This window comes from Oncorhynchus keta, chromosome 2, assembly GCF_023373465.1.
Source record: "Oncorhynchus keta strain PuntledgeMale-10-30-2019 chromosome 2, Oket_V2, whole genome shotgun sequence".
Classification (NCBI taxonomy): Eukaryota; Metazoa; Chordata; class Actinopteri; order Salmoniformes; family Salmonidae; genus Oncorhynchus; species Oncorhynchus keta.
The window spans coordinates 47,699,337-47,722,749 of NC_068422.1; the positions used below are offsets into that span (position 1 = coordinate 47,699,337).

At 41.7% G+C, this 23,413-nt stretch overlaps 1 protein-coding gene across 2 annotated transcripts in view; it reads left to right on the forward strand.

The window, feature by feature from the left end:
- The window catches only part of LOC118361386 (adhesion G protein-coupled receptor A3-like), a 261,426-nt gene that overhangs the window by 12,669 nt on the left and 225,344 nt on the right, over positions 1–23,413 (forward strand). For both annotated transcript variants that reach the window (XM_052477897.1, XM_052477901.1), the window contains exon 2: positions 13,950–14,021. In XM_052477897.1, coding sequence (XP_052333857.1) covers positions 13,950–14,021 — 72 coding nt within the window. The remainder of the gene's footprint in view (positions 1–13,949; positions 14,022–23,413) is intronic.

Genomic DNA, 23,413 nt, shown 5'->3' on the forward strand with positions numbered 1-23,413 from the left:
CACAGAATTGATCATCCTCATGATGCCATCTATTTTGTGAAGTGCACCAGTCAATCCTGCAGCAAAGCAACCCCACAACATGATGCTGCCACCCCTGTGCTTCGGATCGCCACTTTATTTTAAGAATGTGAAATGTCAGAATAATAGTTGAGAGAATGATTTATTTCAGCTTTAATGTCTTTCATCACATTCCCAGTGGGTCAGAAGTTTACATGCACTCAATTCGTATTTGGTAACATTGCCTTTAAATGGCTTAACTTGGGTCAAATGTTTCGGACAGCCTTCCACAAGCTTCCCATAATAAATTGGGTGAATTTTGGCCCATTCCTCCTGACAGAGCTGGTGTAACTGAGTCAGGTTTGTAGGCTTCCTTGCTCGGAACACACACTTTTTCAGTTCTGCCCTCAAAAGTTCTATAGTATTGAGGTCAGGGCTTTGTGATGGCCACTCCAATACCTTGACTTTGTTGTCCTTAAGCCATTTTGCCACAACTTTGGAAGTATGCTTGAGGTCATTGTCCATTTGGAAGACCCATTTTCAACCAAGCGGAGATGTTGCTTCAATATATCCACATAATTTCCCTCCCTCATGATGCCATCTATTTTGTGAAGTGCACCAGTCTCTCCTGCAGCAAAGCAACCCCACAATATGATGCTGCCATCCCTGTGCTTCACGGTTCTTCGGCTTGCAAGCATCTCCCTTTTTTCTCAATACATAATGATGGTCATTATGGCCAAACAGTTCTACTTTTGTTTCATCAGACCAGAGGACATTTGCAAACCGTAGGCTGTCTTTTTTAATGGCGGTTTGGAGCAGTGGCTTCTTCCTTACTGAGCGATGTTTAAGGTTTTATCGATATAGGACTCATTTTACTGTGTATATAGAATCTTTTGTACTTCTTTCCTCAAGCATCTTCACAAGGTCCTTTGCTGTTGTTCTGGGATTGATTTGCACTTTTCGCACCAAAGTACGTTCATCTCTAGGAGACAGAACACGTCTTATTCCTGAGCGGTATGACAGCTGCGTGGTCCATGGTCTTTATACTTGCGTACTATTGTTTGTACAGATGAACGTGGTACCTTCAGGCATTTGGAAATTGCTCCCAAGGATGAACCAGACTTGTGGAGGTCTTGGCTGATTTCTTTTGATTTTCCCATGATGTCAAGCAAAGAGGCAGTGAGTTTGAAGGTAGGCCTTGAAATACATCCACAGGTACACCTCTGAATGACTCAAATGATGTCAATTAGCCTCTCAGAAGCTTCTAAAGCCATTACATAATTTTCTGTAATTTTCCAAGCTGTTTAAAACTTCTTTGGGACTCGGGGGCAGTATTGAGTAGCTTGGATGAATAAGGTGCCCAGAGTAAACTGCCTGCTACTCAGGCCCAGTTGCTAATATATGCATATTATTATGCACATTATTATTAGTAGTAGTATTGGATAGAAAACACTCTGAAGTTTATAAAACTGTTTGAATGATGTCTGTGAGTATAACAGAACTCATATGGCAGGCAAAAACATGAGAAAAAAATAGAAATCTGAGGTTTGTTGTTTTCCAACTCATTCCCTATCGAAAACACAGTGTCTATGGGGTCATTTTGCACTTCCTAAGGCTTCCACTAGAAGTCAACCGTCTTTAGAACCTTGTTTGATGCTTCTACTGTGAAGTGGGGACGAATAAGGGCTGTTTGAGCCAGGTGTCTGGCAGAGTGCCATGAGCTCGTGACGCGCATTCACGTGAGAGTTAGCTTGTGTTCCACTTCATATCTACAGTCAAAGGAATTCTCCGGTTGGAACATTATTGAAGATTTATGATAAAAACATCCTAAAGATTGATTCTATACTTCGTTTGACATGTTTCTACAAACTGTAATATAACTTTTCATCTGAACTTTCGCATGGACTTCGTGATTTTGGATTGTGTACTAAACGTGCGAACAACAAGGAGGTATTTGGACATAAATGAGGGACTTCATCGAACAATTCAAACATTTTATCGTGGAACTGGGATTCCTGGGAGTGCATTCTGATGAAGATCATCAAAGGTAAGTGAATATTTATAATGCTATTTCTGCCTTCTGTTGACTGCACAACATGGCGGGTATCTGTTTGTCTGTTTTTTTGTCTGAGCGCTGTACTCAGATTATTGCATTGTGTGCTTTTTCGCTACAGCTTTTTAAAAATCTAACACATGTTTGCATTAAGGAGAAGTTTATCTAAAATGCCATGCATAACACTTGTATTTTCATCAACATGCATTTCTGTAAATTGATGTGGCTCTCTGCAAAATCACCGGATGTTTTGGAACTACTGAACGTAATGCGCCAATGTAAACTTTTATATAAATATGAACTTTATCAATCAAAACATACATGTGTTGTGTATCATGAAGTCATATGAGTGTCATCTGATGAAGATCATCAAAGGTTAGTGATTAATTGTATCTCTATTTGGGCTTTTTGTGACTCCTCTCTTTGGATGGAAAAATGGCTGTGTTTTCTGTGACTTGGCTCTGACCTAACATAATCGTTTGTGGTGCTTTCGCCGTAAAGCCTTTTTGAAATCGGACACTGTGGTTGTATTAACAAAAAGTTTATCTTTAAAATGGTGTAAAATACTTGTATGCTTCAGGAATTCTAATTATGTGATTTTTGTTGTTTTAAATTTGGCGCCCTGCACTTTCACTGGCTGTTGTTGAGGTGGGACGCTACTGTCCCGAATATCCCAGAGAGGTTAAAGACACACTCAACTTAGTGTGTAAACGTCTGACCCACTGGAATTGTGATACAGTGAATTATAAGTGAAATAATCTGTCTGTAAACAATTGTTGGAAAAATTACTTGTGTCGTGCACTAAGTAGCCGACCTTGCCAGAACTATAGCTTGTTAACAAGAAATTTGTTGAGTGGTTGAAAAGCAAGTTTTAATGACTCCAACCTAAGTGCATGTAAACGTCCGACTTCAACTGTATATGTACCTTTGAAGTCCGAAGTTTACATGCACTTAGGTTAGAGTCATTAAAACTCGCTTTTGTGCATGACACTTCGCAAAATAGATGGCATCATGAGGGTGGAAAATTATGTGGATATATTGAAGCAACATCTCAAGACATCAGTCAGGAAGTTAAAACTTGGTCACAAATGGGTCTTCCAAATGGACAATGACCCCAAGCATACTTCCAAAGTTGTGGCAAAATGACTTAAGGAAATAAATAATTTTCTCTACTATTATTCTGACATTTCACATTCTTAAAATGAAGTGGTAATCCTAACTGACCTAAGACAGGGAATTTTCACTAGGATTAAATGTCAGGAATTGTGGAAAACTGAGTTTACATGTATTTGGCTAAGGTGTATGCAAACTTCCGACTTCAACTGTACATATCTACCTCAAATACCTCATACCCCTGCGCATATACTCGGTACACATAACTGTGTGTATAGCCAAGTTATCATTACTCATTGTGTATTTATTCCTTGTGTTATTTAAAAAAAATATGATTTCTACTATTGCTCTTTTTTTATTCTCTCTGCATTGTTGAGAAGGGCCTGTAAGTAATATTTTCATTGTTAGTCTACACCTGTTGTTTACAAAGCATGTGACAAATGAAATGTTATTTGCTTAATGAAATCTACCACTCCCTTCAGCCCAGTGTCCCACATAGTTCTTGACTTGATATCTATTGTGATCGATTTGATTTCTCCCTAGAGAAACGGCACATTGGGCTCACAAAGAACCCAAAGTAAATGGAATTCAAGTAATTGAAAAGACTTCAATCAATTAGTTGTTTAATAACCCCCCAAAATAAAAAGTGGTGGTTATTCGCTCAGCACTAACCGTAGGGAACATTAACTTCTTTCTAGGCTCTGCACTGCATGGGTCCTCAACACACCACATGCAGTACCACTTACTCAGTCTGCCCTCTCTGTTTTTGTGTTTGTGTGTCACCCTCTCAAATTGCAAACAATTTCAAACCACATGTTGCTCAACCATCGACATACTATGTGATTTTGTCTTGGTAAATGGAATTGATTATTTCAAATGTTCCATGCCCTCCAGCATTAGCCTTAAAAATGTGGGCTTTGCAAGGTTACTGATTTGCACTAACCAAGCCAGATCCTTTTGAGGAAACAGTTTTATGGTCACAGTGTACTCCCTTCCTTGTCCAGTGGGGCGGCGACATGTGCAGATGTGCTCAGCTGTCAGGCAGGGCTTATTTGAAGTTCTGCTATAACCCACTTGAACTCCAGAGCAATGTCTGTTTTGCGTCCAAGGTCAATGTTTGTCTATATGAAATATGTTATTTTGGTTAGCTGTGCCTAGTAACTGGATATTATAGAATAACAGAGGGTTTGCAATGTTTGAAGAGAAGTGGCTGGAAATCATGGGGCCAGGCCGATCTGAATGCTTGCAATAGTTCACATTGTGATCTTTACCCTACTTGGTCCCCATGATTGGTGTCTTGGATCACATCAATTGAAGTTATTTTTGTTTCTGCACTTTTATAATAATACAGTCAAATGTCTCTGGTGTATGGCTGTCTCCGTTCTGTAATAGGGCTGTTTAGACCTCACAGAAATATCTCAGCTGTCTTTGGTCAGAGGGAAAAATGAAAGCCAGGGTTGTGCTCTAGGAGAAGAGCTGATAGGGAGGTTGTACACCAAGTTCAACCAATTAGAACAACACACAAGTCCAATGAGACATGGATCTTTTTCAAAACAAAGATAATTTGCGCCATTTAAAGAGGTAATCTGCAGTTGCGACATCCATTTTTGGAATGATAAATTAATGATATGTACCCATTGATTCTTGAAGAATATAAATTATAAATGCTTCATGAGCTTAGTTCAACTGTTGTACCCCATAATAACCCAGAATATAAGCTTGTTTTACTCCATTGTTTGTAAACAAAGTACATGTAAACAAACACTACATAGCCTTAACTATATATTTGATATCATGGCTGGTCAGTCCTTGCATTCATAGCTCTGTCTATGAATTTGACAGTGGTTACATATCTCCAGCCCCATCCCCCAGGTTTTTACCGAAACAGGAGCAGGGTGGACACTTTATTATTGTTTCAACTGCTGATTGCCACTTTAAGGAAAACATTCAGTTTTAAATTGTGTTACGCTGTATGAATGAGCCATGTCAGCCTGTGTGTATTAGCGTGTGTGCGCGTGTGCGTGTCCTCTTGCGGTTCACAGGGCCTAACCCTTTGCATGTTAGTGCTAATCAGAGAAACACATGCAGAGAGTGATGACATACACCATTTGTTCCGGCCCAGCCAGACAATATTTAATTTGTCCGTTCCCCTGAAAGCAGCTTATCCTAGGAGAACATAATTGATATTGTAAATAGAAAGTTGGAAGGACACTCTAGAATTTAGTCATGCGCTGTTTACATAATGTTCAATTATGTTTTGCCTCTGATTTCCTGGACGTTGTGCAGAGGCCTAAGAGCGGTATGTGGGGATTGCCGAGGAGCTGGTTTCCTCTGCATACACAGTGCGGGACACGCTTGAGTTTGCACAAACAGAGGCTGCTTGCATTAGCGGTGCATGGGTAAAATCACAGAGGAAGCTGCCTGGAAAAAAGCCATATTAAAATTATGTTGTGGTAATTGCGTTGTTTGCTCTATAACCCATTCATTCTTATGCCACCGTGATATATACTGAACAAAAATATAAACGCATCATGCAACAATTTCAACTATTTTACTGAGTTGCAGTTAATAAAGGAAATCAGTCAATTTAAATACATTATGGGCCTAATCTATGGATTTCACATGACTGGGCAGGGGCACAGCCATGGGTGAGACTGGGAGGGCATAGGCCCACCCACTTGGGAGCCAGGCCCTGCATATCAGAATTATTTTTTTCCCCCCACAAAAGGGCTTTATTACAGACAGAAATGCTTCGAAGTTTTATCAGCTGTCCAGGTGGCTGGTCTCAGACAATCCCGCAGGTGAAGAAGCCGGATGTGGAGGTCATAGGTTGGCGTGGTTATACGTGGTCTGCGGTTGTGAGGCCGGTTGGACATACTGCAAAATTCTCTAAAATAATGTTGGAGGCAGCTTATGGTCGAGAAATTAACATTACATTTTCTGGCAACAGCTCTGATAGACATTCCTGCAGTCAGCATGCCAATTGCACACTTTCTGAAAACCTGAAACATCTGTGCCATTTTGTTGCGTGACAAAACTTCACATTTTAGAGTGGCCTTTTACTGTCCTCAGCACAAGGTGCATCTGTGTATTGATCATGCTGTTTAATCAGCTTCTTGACATACCACACCTGTCAGGTGGATGGATTATATTGGAAAAGGGATGTAAACAAATTTCTACACAAAAGTTGAGAGAAAAAGCTTTTTGTGCTTTTTTTGGGATCTTTTATTTCAGCTCATGAAACATGGAACCAACACTTTACATGTTGTGTTTTATATATTTTTTCAGTATACAATAAGGCAGAGACAACAAAAAGACAATCGTCACACAGTGGCGGAATACCAGTTAAAAGTTTGCACACCTACTCATTAAAGGGCTTTTCTTTATTTGCACTATTTCTATATTGTAGAATAATAGTGAAGACATCAAAACTATGAAATAACACATAAGGAATCATGTAGTAACCAAAACAGAGATTCTTCAAAGTTGCCACCCTTTGCCTTGATGGAATGGAATTTCTTTCCTTTTTGAGCCAATCAGTTGTGTTGTGACAAGGTAGGGGTGGTATACAGAAGATATTCCTATTTGGTAAAGTACCAAGTCCATATTCTGGCAAGAACAGCTCAAATAAGCAAAGAGAAGCGACAGTCTATCATTACTTTAAAACATGAAGGTCAGTCAATCCGGAACATTTCAAGAACTTTGAAAGTTTGTTCAAGTGCAGTCACAAAAACCATCCAGCGTTATAATGAAACTGGCTCTCATAAGGACCGCCACAGGAAAGGAAGACCCGGAGTTACCTCTGCTGCAGAGGATATGTTCATTAGTTACCAGCCTCAGAACATGCGGCCCAAATAAGTGCTTCATCGAGTTCAAGAAACAGACACATCTCAACAGCAACTGTTTAGAGGAGACTGCGTGAATCACACCTTCATGGTCGAATTGCGGCAAAGAAGCCACTACTAAAGGACAACAATAATAAGAAGAGACTTGCTTGGGCCAAGAACCACGAGAAATGGACATTAGACCGGTGGACATCTGTCTTTTGGTCTGATGAGTCCAAATTTGAGATTTTTGGTTCGAACTGCCGAGGCTTTGTGAGACTGAGTACGAGAACGGATGATCTCTGCATGTGTGGTTCCCACCATGAGGCATCGAGGAGGATGTGTGATGGTGTGGGGGTGCTTTGCTGGTGCCACTGTTGGTGATTTATTTAGAATTCAAGGCACACTTAACCAGCATGGCTACCACAGCATTCTTCAGCAATACGCCATCCCATCTTAAAACCAAGCTGCTTAGCAGATTCAGTCTTCCCAGCCTGGTGCAGGTCTACAATTTTGTTTCTGGTGTCCTTTGACAGCTCTTTGATCTTGGCCATAGTGGAGTTTGGAGTGTGACTGTTTGAGGTTGTGGACAGGTGTCTTTTATACTGATAACAAGTTCAAACAGGTGCCTTTAATACAGGTAACGAGTGGAGGACAGAGGAGCCTCTCAAAGAAGAAGTTACAGGTCTGTGAGGGAAAGAACTATTGCTTGTTTGTAGGTGACCAAATACTTATTTTCCACCATCATTTGCAAATAAATTCATTAAAAATCCTACAATGTGATTTTTAGGATTTTTTTTCTCATTTTGTCTGTCATAGTTGAAGTGTACCTATGATGAAAATTACAGGCCTCATCTTTTTAAGTGGGAGAACTTGCACAATTGGTGGCTGACTAAATACTTTTTTGCCCCACTGTATTTGTTGCTTTTATATTATTTTTGTAAACAGTTCATTTATATGTGGGACCAATACATTGGATATGCCTAGGCAAAATGTTCAGGCACTTTGGAGAAGTTGAAAAAACACTTGGATATCCCCTGTATGTCCCCCAAGACCAGCACAATGTTTGAGAGAGGTTGCTGTTGTAGAAACATAATTTTTATAGTGAACAATAACTTTTAGGCACATACAGTGTGCATAACAGTGCAATTACCACATCCGGACACTTTGGAGAGGTTAAAATGACACTTGAATGTACCCTAGATACCCCTTAACACCACCAGAATGTTTGATATGGAGGTTGATATGGAATAAATTGTGTTTTTATACTGAACAAATATAATTTAGGGATTGCAAATATGTAATAGCACTGGAGTTATCTAATTTACAGACATATGTTACTTTGGAGAGGTTTAGGGACACTTTGAAACGTCCCGTGACCACACCTGACACCACATACGAAAACATCTGCCCATTTCAAGTTGTTAGGTTTATCGATCCCATTTTTTTCTCCTGATATTGTTCACATGTTGTGGAAGCCATCTGATATGTTTCCAGCTCTGGGCATCAATAATTGTCTTATAGCTTGTCAATGAAAAATGAGTTGTGTATTCTAAACTATGTAACTCCTATCTATCTTCTGATCATTTCCTCATAATCTCCTGTCATTACTTTCCCTCCTGGGTGAAGATCAGAGAGAGCCCCCTCTCCCACCAGAGAGGAAGGGGGGGAAGTGGGGGCGGAGTTGGCCAGTTTTATGACGGTCGTAAATACCTTGCAGCAACACTTTCTCCCACTCTGCAGAAATGGAAGTTAAAAATCCCTTTGTTACAACAGAGAGAGATTTTGCAGAACTGTAATAACATCACAAGGTTGGACATTGAAAACAATATTTCTAACGTAAATAATGTGGTAAATGGTTCATGGGGCTCTAAACAATAATCATGTGAAATAAGTTGTTGTTTTGTGATATCATTAAGGAAGGTATAACCAAATAATGATAACATTAAATAGTATCATTATCATTAAATAGTATCCGCAAAACACCAGCCTCAACGTCAACAGTGAAGAGGCGACTCCGGGGTGCGGGCCTTCTAGGCAGAGTTGCAAAGAAAAAGCCATATCTCAGACTGGCCAATAAAAATAATAGATTAAGATGGCTAAAAGAACACAAACGCTGGACAGAGGAGCTCTTCCTAGAAGGCCAGCATACCGGAGTCGCCTCTTCACTGTTGACGTTGAGACTGGTGTTTTGCGGGTACTATTTAATGAAGCTGCCAGTTGAGGACTTGAGGCGTCTGTTTCTGAATGGAATAGCCTTTATTTCTCAGAACAAGAATAGACTGACGAGTTTCAGAAGAAAGTTCTTTGTTTCTGGCCATGCTCCAGATACTCAATTAGTCTAAAGAAGGCCAGTTTTAGTGCTTCTTTAATCACAACAACAGTTTTCAGCTGTGCTAACATAATTGCAAAAGGGTTTTCTATTGATCAATTAGCCTTTTAAAATGATAAACTTGGATTAGCTAACACAAGATGCCATTAGAACACAGCAGTGATGGTTGCTGACAATGGACATATGTACGCCTATGTACTGTAGATATTCCATTTAAAAATCAGCTTTTTACATTTCCAACAATAACAATTTCTACACTGTATTTCTCATCAATTTGATGTTATTTTTTTGGACAAAAAAATGCTTTTCTTTTAAAAACAAGGACATTTCTAAGTGACCCAACATTTTTAAAGGTAGTGTACATTTGTTTCATCACAAAACCGTAGAGCAACATCTGTGCTGTGAAGTCCACAATGAAAACATTGTGTGTAACGAACAGTTACATGACCTACAGGGTGGTCATGCAGGTTCATGTTTTTCCGACAGTTTCCTAAACAACTACTGATTTAGAACCACAGAATTACTGCAAGTCATCACAAAGAAAACAGACCACTGCTTCCACTATTCCAGCACCATTTCAACTTAAACATTTAAGCTTCATGAAATCAACTAGACTATATATCCTTAGTTTAATACAGTGAAAACAATCTTAAAAATACCAAAAACAATTTAGTCCAATCAATTTAACAAATTGTCATGTGGCAGTCCATGGTACTGTTTTCTGTTTGTGTGTGCGTGTGTGCGCAATAAAAAAAAACTCTTGACTCGCCCTACATGTAGACCAGTTGCCATCCTCCTCTCTTTCATGTAAGACAAAACGGTCTATGACTGTGTCATACAGTAGTACACACTTTTTAGTTTTTGTTGTCGAAGGCTACCTGGCTAAAATGATTGCTAGCCTGACTTCCTCGCAAGGGCAAGAATGAACCAGCTAACGTGAGCCTACTAGACTACATACTGAACTTCAATCGTCTCAGGCCAGTGGCACAATATACGAATTTATGGTTAGATTACAATCTCTGTCATTGTCCTGTACAGAGAATTAAGACCAATTCCCCATCTCCATCCTTTGCTTAGGAAAGGGCCGATGTATCTAGCTACTGTGGGACAACACAAGCAGACCAGAAACAGACATGTTTTTCTGACATACGTTTTGCTTTTGATGTGATTTCATTGGAGTGAAGCCAAATCCAAACTGGCCTCCCTTGGTGGGTGGTTTTGCGCCAGGACTACCAACAGTTGAGCTCAGCTCAACGCTGATTTGCCAAAGGGAGGCAAAATGCTTGCTGGCATCAATCAATCAAATGCTACGGAGGCATGGCCTAGTCTTTTTGTCCAGACAGAATCACATACTTGGGCTACACATACTGAGACAGAGGGGGCTGTTTCCCTCGCTCGGGCGATTTCTCCGGTGATCTAAAGTCACTTACGAATTTAAAGAAAATTATGAAAACACAGAGAGACAAAAGAAACCAATAAAAAATACAAATGATAAATTAATTAAAAATATTTTGGGAAGTCTGGCTTCCCTTGGCATCCATGAATACATGCCACTGGCTGCCTGCCCTTCAGAGGGGCGTTCTGCCTGTACAGGGAGGATGTGAGAAATCAAATCAAATGTTATTCATCACATGCAGATGTTATTGCGGGTGTAGCTCCAACAGTGCAATAATATCTAACAATGCACACAATACACACAACCTAAAAGTTTAAAAAAATAATGAATGATCATATAAATATTAGGATGAGCAATGTTGGAGTGGCATAGACTAAATACAGTAGAATAGAATACAGTGTGTATATAAATCAAATAGATTTATACAGCCCTTCTTACATCAGCTGATATCTCAAAGTGCTGTACAGAAACCTATATACCTATGTGATGAGACCTATATACATATGAGACCTATATACATATGAGATGAGTAAAGCAAAAATATGTAAACATTATTAAAGTAACTAGCGTTCCGTTATTAAAGTGGTCAGTGATGTCAAGTCTATGTATAGGCGGCAGCAGCCTCTAAGGTGCAGCCACATTTCTTCAGCCTCCTGAGTGGTGAAGGCGCTGTTGGTGTGTGAACCATTTCAGATCATCAGTGATATGTACGGCGAGGAACTTGAAGCTTTCCACCTGCTCCACGACAGTCCCGTCGATGTGGATAGGTGTGTGCTCCCTCTGCTGTTTCCCGAAGTCCACTATCAGCTCCTTTGTTTTTTCTACATTGAGTGAGAGGTTATTTTCCTGGCATCACACTCCCAGGGCCCTCACCTCTCTGTAGGCGGTCTCGTCATTGCCTACTACTGTTGTGTCGTCTGCAAACTTGATTATTGAGTAGGAGGCGTGCGTGGCCATGCAGTTGTGGGTGAACAGGGAGTACAGGAGGGGGATGAGCACGCATCCTTGTGGGGCTCCTGTGGCGAGGGTCAGCAAAGTGGAGGTGTTGTTTCTTACCTTCACCACCTGGGGGCGGCCCCTCAGGAAGTCCAGGACCCATTTGCACAGGGCGGGGTTCAGACCCATGGCCCCAAGCTTAACGATGAGCTTGGAGGGTACTATGGTGTTGAGTGCTGAGCTGTAGTCAACGAACAGCATTCTTACATAGGTATTCCTCTTGTCCAGATGGGATAGGGCAGTGTGTAGAGCAATGTCGAGTGCATTGTCTGTGGATCTTTCGGGCGGTATGCAAATTGGTCTAGTTTGTAGTGGCTGCTTTAAAAAAAACAGAACCATGGATTTCAGTTTCTCCTGGTCAATATACTACATTCAGGGTGAGGAACCATCTAACATCAAGTTTTAAAATAGTGAACTACTTATTTTGAACTTCTGGCAAAACTCTTATGATGCTCAGTTTTTAACTCTCAACCTGTGCTCCTATGCAGTAGCTTGTCTCTCCGTTGACCGATTTTAATATGAACTTGTTCAGCAGTCTCTATTAAAGGTCTTTAATGCCATTATACACTGTATTTATGCTCTCAAAATGTTCTTTGAATATAATTTTTTTTGTGTACATTTTCAGTGTGTGTATCCCACATCATGCCAATTCCAAAATAACTACAAACCCCACCCCCCTCCCTCTAGGCTGGTGAGTAATTTGCCTCTTCAGCACAATGCATTGTGGGATCACACTGCTTAATCCTAGGGCATTAGAAGGTGACAAAAGAAGATGACTCGTGACACAACCTAATTACCACTCTTGCCAAACCTCTGCCATTACTCCTGAGAATGGAAGGGGAGGAGGAAGACGAGCGAGTGATTTGACCTTGGGTGTCTGTCTGTAGGAGCGTGCCAGTAGGAGACATGCAACGTGGTGCATGCAAAGCAGCAGGCCCCGTCTGCATGCAGACTCACTGCCATGCTCCATCACGCACTGCATGGCCTTACTGCCAGGCCAGCCCTGCAGCAGACAGGATGATCTAAGGTCTGGCAAGAGCGATTTAATATTTTAGCAGATATGAAATCCACAAAATGCCATTTTAGGTGTATTTCAAATTATGTGCATCTGGGCAGAGGAATGAGCGTGACATAAATCATTACACACTCAGCCTACAGCTCTGAAGGGAAGGAGGGTCAGTAGAGAGGGGTATCTCTAGGTATCTCAGCATTCAAAGTCAAAATAATTTACTGCTGTATTCAAGTCCATGAGTGGAAATCAATGGAAGAACGTTGCCGAGATCCTGCATTGTTCGTAAAGTGTTGGCAGGCAGGGTGTAAATGTCTGTGTGCGTGTGAATGTGTGGTTGAACACAGACTAGTGGTTGTTTACTGGTGTGTGGGTGGACTTTATCTTTTGTCTGATATGTTTGTTTGTTTCACTAGAGCAGCAGGTAACACAGCCCTCCATCTGTGTCCTAACGAGTCCCCTTGGACCCTCCAGACACAACACTGATGGGCTACTGTTTTTCGCTATGGGATGATGTGCATTTGTGTGTCTGTGCACTGCATTCGTCCTTGCTTTTGTGTAATTGTTTCTGTGATGGTGGTTAGCTGAACTCCTTCCGGAGGCTCAGTGTGTTATGACTGATGTTTTTGAGTAATTGGGTGTGTTCTGCTAAGAGGCTTTGCAGAGAGTCTTGAATGAATGTTTTTAACCCTCCTTGATACACAAACAAATACCCATATTACAAGATAAATACTCAAGATCCTTTCCCCCAGATTCTTTTAAAATAAAGCACTACTTTACCCTTTAAATATACTTCAACAAGAACAGAAATTTATATCCACATAGAGTCCTGGGGCAAATATGTATTTATTGCCTATACTGTACCTGTTGAGCACATGCACATCATTGACTTGTTTGTTCATAGTGGTAGCTGTAGATCAGGGGGGTCAAACATGTTTTGCCCCGGTGGTCACATTCGGTCTTCAATGAGGTTATATTTCCTAGCCATCAAAAATGGCAAACAATAGCCACAAAAATCCATAAATAAGACCAAAGAAATGCACCCAAGATGGGACATTTAAGGCCAGATTAAATCAGAGATACATTTCTATCTCTCACCAAGTTATTGACAGGATGCATCATTTATTGGACATTTGTCTGTATTTTTGTGATATCTACTAATAAGTCTACTAATATATTGCGAAAGGCTCACCATCTCACAGTCATCCTTTCCACTCTTCTGTCCACAGGATCCTCAGTAACAACAAGATCTCACTGCTGAAAAATGCCTCCTTCTTTGGCCTGACAGTCCTGGAGAAACTGTAAGTAAGCCATCTGCTGCTGGGAATTGCTCTGTTTGTCCTCCCCTGAGCCATAATGGCTGTCATCATGAGAATGACCCTGCCTGCGCTGTGGAAGGGACAGTGCAAGGGGACAGCCACGGGGGCCAGGGTAAAGCTCAAGGAGCTCTTGTTGTTAATGCTAGCCCAAATCAAATGTTGACTGCTTCCACTTTCAAGACACTGCAGTTAACATCAATTGCCTGAGTAAATGTCTTAATATTTATAATATATAATAGAATATACACTGAGTGTACAAAACATGACATAGACTGACCCAGATTAATCCAGGTGAATGCTATGATCCCATATTGATGTCAAGTGTCAAATCCATTTCAATTCGTGTAGATGAATGGGAGGAGAAAGGTTAAAGAAGGATTTTGAAGCCTTGAGAGAATTGAGACATGGAGTGTGTATGTGTGCCATTCAGAGGGTGAAATGGGCAAGACAAAAAATGTAAATGCCTTTAAACAGGGTATGGTAGTAGGTGCCAGGCGCACTGGTTTGTGTCAAGAACGGCAACACTGTTTCACGCTCGACAGTTTCCCGTGTGTATCAAGAATGGTCTACCACCCAAAGGACATCAACTCAACTTGACACAACTGTGAGAAGCATTGGAGTCAACATGGGCCAGCATCTTTGTGGAACGCTTCCTACAATTTGTAGAGTCCATGCTCCGACGAATTGAGGCTGTTATGACGGCAAAGGGGTGAGTGCAACTCAATCTTAGGAAGGTGTTCCTAATGTTTGGTATGCTCAGTGTACATCATATCATAAATTGGGTCCTATAAAATCCCATTTATTTGTTGGCTGATTCCGTTTAGTTTTTTTCCCAAATTCCATTTCCCCTGTTTTGTTTAGCCAGGTTTCTGTTTTCAAGGTTCTGCTCTCAAAATGTAAAATTTGTACATTTTAATCATTTAATAGACACTCTAATCCGAAGCGACTCACAGGATCAATTAGGGTTAAGTGCCTTGCTCAAGGGGACATCGACAGATTTTTCACCTAGTTTGCTCATGTGAACACAGGCAGAGAAGCACAAGAAGAGTGGGAGTGCAGTGGAAGAGGGTGTGAAAACACTTCGTTGGGGACCGCAGCAAAGCAAATTGGTGCAACAGCAAAACGTCACTTCTAGCGACAAATCAAGGAACCAATAGCGGATCTCACTGACAAATTGTTGGCAACATCTCACGGCTACATAGGGATGGGCAAGACTCCCTCATGACCAGTCCGTCCATCCTGCCAGCTGTAGCTGTTGGCAGTGCACACCGGCTGTGCTATCACGAGCGGGGTGTGCCAAAGCACCGCTTACAGGTGCCCTCAGTGAGTGGGCTGTGGGGGCCAGCTGTTGCAGAGTCTGCACGTTTGGCACCCAGAAGGCTGTGGTGCTACGGCTGACTGACGGGCTTACCCAGCACCGTCTGTGATGCTGTGGAATTTAGACTCTACCACACTGTGACCAGAGTCCCCATTTCTGTACCCTGGATCTGGAAGGGAGAGGAGGTAGCTAGACACATTGGGACGAGACTGAGGTGATGATTATACAGCATATTGGTGTTTCTAGTTCCTCAGGCATTTGAGGGTATGGAATATTATTCTGCATATTGTTCTGTTTTAAAGATTATATCATGTTTTGATTATTGAGCTGCTGGCTATGTACCATTGATTAGCATATATTTGCAACCACCTGCTCAAAATGGAGATTCATGTTCGACGCAATTATTTTACCTTTTGTTTTACCAACACTGGAATTGATACATTTCATCACCTCAGAGAGGAGACGTGTTGGGTTATGGCTTGAATCTCACCATATAGTCCTGGGCTCTGTAACGGCGTTCTTCGTTTGTCGAAAGAAAGTCAGACCGAAATGCAGCATGGTGGTTACTCATGACTTTAATGAATGAATCGCGGTACATGAAATAACTGATACAAATACAAAAACAACAAAATGGAACGTGAAACCTAATTACAGCCTATCTGGTGAAACTACACAGAGACAGGAACAATCACCCACGAAATACAAAGCGAAACCCAGGCTACCTAAATACAGTTCCCAATCAGAGACAACGAGAATCACCTGACTCTGATTGAGAACCGCCTCAGGCAGCCAAGCCCATACTACACCCCTACTCAGCCGTAATCCCAATAACCACAAAACCCCAATACGAAATACAACAAAACAAACCCATGTCACACCCTGGCCTGACCAAACAATCAGCGAAAACACAAAACACTAAGACCAAGGCGTGACAGGCTCATTATCTGTCAAAGTGGGTCAAATTTATAGCATGCATATGAACAAAGGACACCACTGTTCTCTGTCAAGATGTGATGCTTTACTAGTTCAATGTGTTCCAACAATGTAAACTATCCCATTCCATAGCATTTCATTTCCTTGAAACCCATGTCGTCAAATTGAGAATTCAGTAATAGTATGTGACCTATGTAGCATGTGATATGTACAGGTAACTGCCAAAATAATGGCAACATGAGTAAATGAGGGATACAAGAAGTGATTCCTAATTAAGCAATTAACATGAACAATTAATTAAGCAATTAACATCCCATCATGCTTAAGGTCATGTATAAAAATGCTTGGCAGGCCATTATTTTGGCAACCATGGCTATGCCCCCATAGGATTACAATCCCCCCATCCACAGGGCACGAGTGGTCACTGAATGGTTTAATGAGCATGAAAATGATGCAAACCATATGAACACTTATGGGAGATTCTGGAGCGGCGCTTGAGACAATGTTTTCCACCACCATCAACAAAATACCAAAATGATGGAATTTCTCATTGACGAATGCTGTCGCATCCCTCCAATAGAGTTCCAGACACTTGTAGAATCTATGCCAAGGGCATTGAAGCTGTTCTGGCGCGTGATTGCCCAACACCCTACTAAGACATTTTATGTTGGTGTTTCCTTTATTTTGGCAGTTACCTGTATGTGTATGTACAGTGGGGCAAAAAAGTATTTAGTCAGCCACCAATTGTGCAAATTCTCCCACTTAAAAAGATAAGAGGCCTGTAATTGTCATCATAGGTACACTTCAACTATGACAGAAAAAATGAGAAAAAGTATCCTGAAAATCACATTGTAGGATTTTTAATGAATTTATTTGCAAATTATGGTGTAAAATAAGTATCTTGTGGCAAAATGGCTTAAGGACAACAAAGTCAAGTCATCGGAGTGGCATCACAAAGCCCTGACCTCAATACTATCGAACTTTTGTGGGCAGAACCAGCAGCGTAGCCTAGTGGTTAGAGCGTTGGACTAGTAACCGGAAGGTTGCAAGTTCAAACCCCCGAGCTGACAAGGTACAAATCTGTCATTCTGCCCCTGAACAGGCAGTTAACCCACTGTTCCCAGGCCGTCATTGAAAATAAGAATGTGTTCTTAACTGACTTGCCTGGTTAAATAAAGGTAAAATTAAAAATTAAAAAAAAGAACAGAAAAGGTGTGTGTTCCGAGCAAGGAGGCTTACAAACCTGACTCAGTTACACCAGCTATGTCAGGAGGAATGGGCCAAAATTCACCCAATTTATTATGGGAAGCTTGTGGAAGGCTGTCCGAAACATTTGACCCAAGTTAAGCAATTTAAAGGCAATGTTACCAAATACGAATTGAGTGCATGTAAACTTCTGACCCACTGGGAAGGTGATGAAAGACATTAAAGCTGAAATAAATATTATCTCAACTATTATTCTGACATTTCACATTCTTAATATAAAGTGGCAATCCTAACTGACAGGGAATATTTACTAGAATTAAATGTCAGGAATGGTGAAAAACGGAGTTTAAATGTATTTGGCTAAGGTTTATGTAAACTTCCGACTTCAACTGTATGCATGTTACAGTATGTGATATGCATCAATCTGAGTTTCCTGCCCACAGGCATTTACTTAAGAGAGGACATATGTTGTTTTGGCCACTTACAACCTTGACCAAAAGGTCCTATATGTCATGATGAGTAGATAGGTTAAGTGTAGAGCGGCAGAGCGATGGAGTAGAGTGAAATGACCTCACCTCTGAGACAGCATCAAAATGCAGGGTGGCGACTGGCGTTCTTCACTCTGTAAATGGATGTCAGGAGGGTGACTCGTCCTCTAAAGTTTGTTCTTGTTGTTTTCTGTTGGAAAGAGGTATATTACTGACATCTATCCACACCTCTTTAGGCTAGTGTCTCCTTCGATAGTGATTGATGTATATATGGCACATCCTCAAAGGACAAATCACTTTTCCTGATTGAGCAACAAACAAGTGCAATTTTGTTCACAATGATAATATATATATATATATTATTTGAGGGATAACGTGACATGTAGGGTTATAAAACTGCATCCTGGGTTAAAGGGTGCAGGCAGGCAATATAATTGACTGTGTATTGATTAAAACTTTGATGTCGATGACACAGTGGGGTCTGTAATGATTAGATCCCTTGATAAAGATGAGCAAAATAGACGAAGTACGAGCTATATTATATACTTAGATTTTTTTTAAATGATTGTTTATTAATACAATTGCTCAGAGAAAGATATTGTGTTTAACAAGTAATAAATAGCAAATTCTCAAAGTAAGGGGGTCAGAATTATTGGATCCCCTGTTTCAAATACTCCAGCACCCTCCCCTTGTGAGAAAAACGACATTGAGCCAGCATTGGCACTTGGGTTGGAACTGGTGTTATGGTCATATGAACTTGAAATAGAGGCATTTGGCCACACTCACTAGCGGTGGGTTTGGACTTCTGAAAGAACAATAAGTATGCCGAAAATACCTTGTAAATACATTGTTTCTCCAAGATGGCATAGCAGTCAGACGTCCTTTGCCCTCGTCTTGTCATGTCCCATATATATATATATATATATTTACATATTTCTTCGCATATCTTTTATGTATTTTCTTTTCCAAAAACTCTACTTCAAAACACTCTCCTGCAACCCGTCTCACCAATTTAAAAAAAGTATTATTTACCTCAAATCTGAAATCCACAATAGAAGCTAGCCAAAAGCTAGCCAGAAGCTCACCAGAAGCTAGCCAGCAGCTTACCAGAAGCTAGCCAGAAGCTAACCAGAAGCTAACCAGAAGCAAGCCAGAAGCTAGCCAGAAGCGAGCCAGAAGCTAGCCAGTTTACTGGCTAACGTTAGTATTCAGCTAACCACGGTTAATGGTCATCAGCTATCCTTTAGCTCGAAAAACTATCGCCAGTTTTGTACAACGCGACTCAGACCAGAACATACCGGACTTATTTTTCTCTCCATATCCCCAGATTTCAACCGAAAGCTCTGGACATTTACACCTGGGTCTTGCAGCTGCTATCCGTATGACTATTGCCTTACGTCGATCCCGGAGCAAACATAAATTATTCCGGCGCTAGCCAGCTGAAGAGTTCCATCAGCCACTCCTGAGCTACAATTACCAATCCGGACCCGTTTTACTCTTGACGCGGAGCCCCACCGGGCCTTCACGACTGGACTACCGACGTTATCTGCCCGAGGGAGTTATCCAACTGGCCCCTCCGTCGCGACGTTACCTGAACGCCCATCTGCGGCCCGCTAATCGTTAGCTTTCTTATCGGCTGTTATCTGAATTGATCTATCGAAAAAAATTATTGGATCACTATAACTATATCTATTTTGCCAATTGGATTGATCCCCTCTACCACACGGAACCCCACTAATCTACCGACGGAAACGCACAAGGTGGCTAAAAACAGACCTCCATCCTATGCTAGCTTGCTACCAATGGCCCGGCTAGCTTTCTGAATCGCTGTTACCCCAACCAACCTCACTACTAACTGGACCCTTATGATCACACGACTAAGCATGCCTCTCCTGAATGTCAATATGCCTTGTCCATTGCTGTTTTGGTTAGTGTTTATTGGCTTATTTCACTGTAGAACCTCTAGCCATGCTCACTATACCTTATCCAACCTTTCAGTTCCACCACCCACACATGCGATGACATCACCTGGTTTCAATGATGTTTCTAGAGACAATATCTCTTTCATCATCACTCAATACCTAGGTTTATCTCAACTGTATTCACATCCTACCATACCTTTGTCTGTACATTATACCTTGAAGCTAATTTATCTCCCCAGAAACCTCCCTTTACTCTCTGTTCCGGACGTTCTAGACAACCTATTCTCATAGCTTTTAGCTGTACCCTTATCCTACTTCTCCTCTGTTCCTCTGGTGATGTAGAGGTGAATCCAGGACCTGCAGTGCCTAGCTCTACTCCTATTCCCCAGGCGCTCTCTTTTGATGACTGTAACCGCAATAGCCTTGGTTTCATGCATGTTAACATTAGAAGCCTCCTCCCTTTTTTATTCACTGCTTTAGCACACTCTGCCAACCCGGATGTTCTAGCTGTGTCTGAATCCTGGCTTAGGAAGACCACCAAAAATTCTGAAATTTTCATCCCAAACTACAACATTTTCAGACAAGATAGAACTGCCAAAGGGGGCGGTGTTGCAATCTACTGCAAAGATAGCCTGCAGAGTTCTGTCCTTACCTCTCTAAAAACAAGTCTCTCACCGTTGCCGCGTGCTATAGACCACCCTCTGCCCCCAGCTGTGCTCTGGACACCATATGTGAACTGATTGCCCCCCATCTATCTTCAGAGCTCGTGCTGCTAGGCGACCTAAACTGGAACATGCTTAATAACACCCCAGCCATCCTAAAATCTAAGCTTGATGCCCTCAATCTCACACAAATTATCAATGAACCTACCAGCTACCACCCCAAAGCCGTAAACACGGGCACCCTCATAGATATCATCCTAACCAACTTGCCCTCTAAATACACCTCTGCTGTTTTCAACCAAGATCTCGGCAATCACTGCCTCATTGCCTGCATCCGTAATGGGTCAGCGGTCAAACAACCTCCACTCATCACTATCAAACGCTTCCTGAAACACTTCAGCGAGCCGGGGTATCCTGATTCCAAGAACACACTAAACTGGAAGGATATTGACCTCATCCCGTCAGTAGAGGTTGCCTGGTTATTTTTGTTAAATGCCTTCCTCGCCATCTTAAATAAGCATGCTCCATTCAAGAAATTTAGAACCAGGAACAGATATAGCCCCTGGTTCTCTCCAGACCTGACTGCCCTTAACCAACACAAAAACATCCTATGGCGTTCTGCATTAGCATCGAACAGCCCCTGTGATATGCAACTTTTCAGGGAAGCAATAAACCAATATACACAGGCAGTTAGAAAAGCCAAGGCTAGCAGAAATGTTCTTCCTGCAACACAAACTCAAAAAAGTTCTGGGACACTGTAAAGTCCATGGAGAATAAGAACACCTCCTCCCAGCTGCCCACTGCACTGAGGATAGGAAACACTGTCACCACCGATAAATCCACTATAATTGAGAATTTCAATAAGCATTTTTCTACGGCTAGCCATGCTTTCCACCTGGCTACCCCTACCCCGGTCGACAGCACTGCACCCCACACAGCAACTCGCCCAAGCCTTCCCCCTTTCTCCTTCTCCCAAATCCCGTCAGCTGATGTTCTGAAAAATCTGGACCCCTACAAATCAGCCGGGCTAGACAATCTGGACCCTTTCTTTCTAAAATGATCTGCTGAAATTGTTGCAACCCCTATTACTAGCCTGTTCAACTTCTCTTTCGTGTTGTGTGAGATTCCCAAAGATTGGAAAGCAGCTGCGGTCTTCCCCCTCTTCAAAGGGGGGAACTCTTGACCCAAACTGCTACAGACCTATATCTATCCTACCCTGTCTTTCTAAGGCCTTCGAAAGCCAAGTCAACAAACAGATTACCGACCATTTCGAATCCCACCATACCTTCTCCGCTATGCAATCTGGTGTCAGAGCTGGTCATGGGTGCACCTCAGCCATGCTGAAGGTCCTAAACGATATCTTAACCGCCATCAATAAGAAACAATACTGTGCCGCCATATTCATTGATCTGGCCAAGGCTTTCGACTGTCAATCACCACATCCTCATCGGCAGACTCGATAGCCTTGGTTTTTCAAATGATTGCCTCGCTGTTAGTGTAATTTAATTATGCCAATGTGCTTTCATCAATTGAAAACCCTTAATCTATTTTATGAGAATTTCTAAGATTCTTGTTTGCACAAAATAGACGCAGACCAGTCTTTCAATAATAGGTAACAGAATTTATTCTCGGAGCGCGCTGACACTTAACCACGAGCAACAGTTTATATACAGATCATGACGTCATTTCATTGCTTTAACAGAATCCCCTCCTCTTGACCGGGACAAAGTGAGGTGAAAAGTTCATTCTAACTTACTAACACACTCCCAGGTAACTTTTGACCCCTCAACATTATCGATCACCACTGAGGTGACAGTTCTAATTAACAGAAAACCTAGGAATGCACTGCCTTATCTAAAAACCCCAGAGCTAAGTTTCTGTAGGTTCAAAATGGGGATATTGTTTATTTATTCATAATAATCCCAACACTCGCCTGGTTCACCAACTACTTATCTGATAGTGTTCAGTGTTTCAAATCGGAGGGCCTGTTGTCCGGGCCTTTGGCAGTCTCTATGGGAGTGCCTCAGGGTTCAATTCTTGGACCGACTTCTCTGTATACATCAATGATGTCGCTCTTGCTGCTGGTGAGTCTCTGATCCACCTCTACGCAGACGACACCATTCTGTATACTTCTGGCCCTTCTTTGGACACTGTTAACAAATCTCCAGACGAGCTTCAATGCCATACAACTCTCCTTCCGTGGCCTCCAATTGCTCTTAAATACATGTACAACTAAATGCATGCTCTTCAACCGATCGCTGCCTTCACCTGCCCACCCGTCCAACATCACTACTCTGGATGGTTCTGACTTAGAATATGTGGACAACTACAAATACCTAGGTGTCTGGTTAAACTGTACACTCTCCTTCCAGACTCACATCAAACATCTCCAATCCAAAGTTAAATCTAGAATTGGCTTCCTATTTCGCAGCAAAGCATCCTTCACTCATGCTGCCAAACATACCCTTGTAAAACTGACCATCCTACCGATCCTCGACTTTGGCGATGTCAACATAGCCTCCAATACCCTATTCAATAAATTGGATGCAGTTTCTGTACAGCACTTTGAGATGTCAGCTGATGTTCAAAGGGCTATATAAATACGTTTGATTTGATTTGATATCACAGTGCCATCCGTTTTGTCACCAAAGCCCTATAAACCCACCACTGCGACCTGTATGCTCTCGTTGGCTGGTCCTCGCTTCATATTCGTCGCCAAACCCACTGGCTCCAGGTCATCTACAAGACCCTGCTAGGTAAAGTCCCCCCTTATCTCAGCTCGCTGGTCACCATAGCAGCACCCACCTTTAGCACGCACACCAGCAGGTATATCTCTCTGGTCACC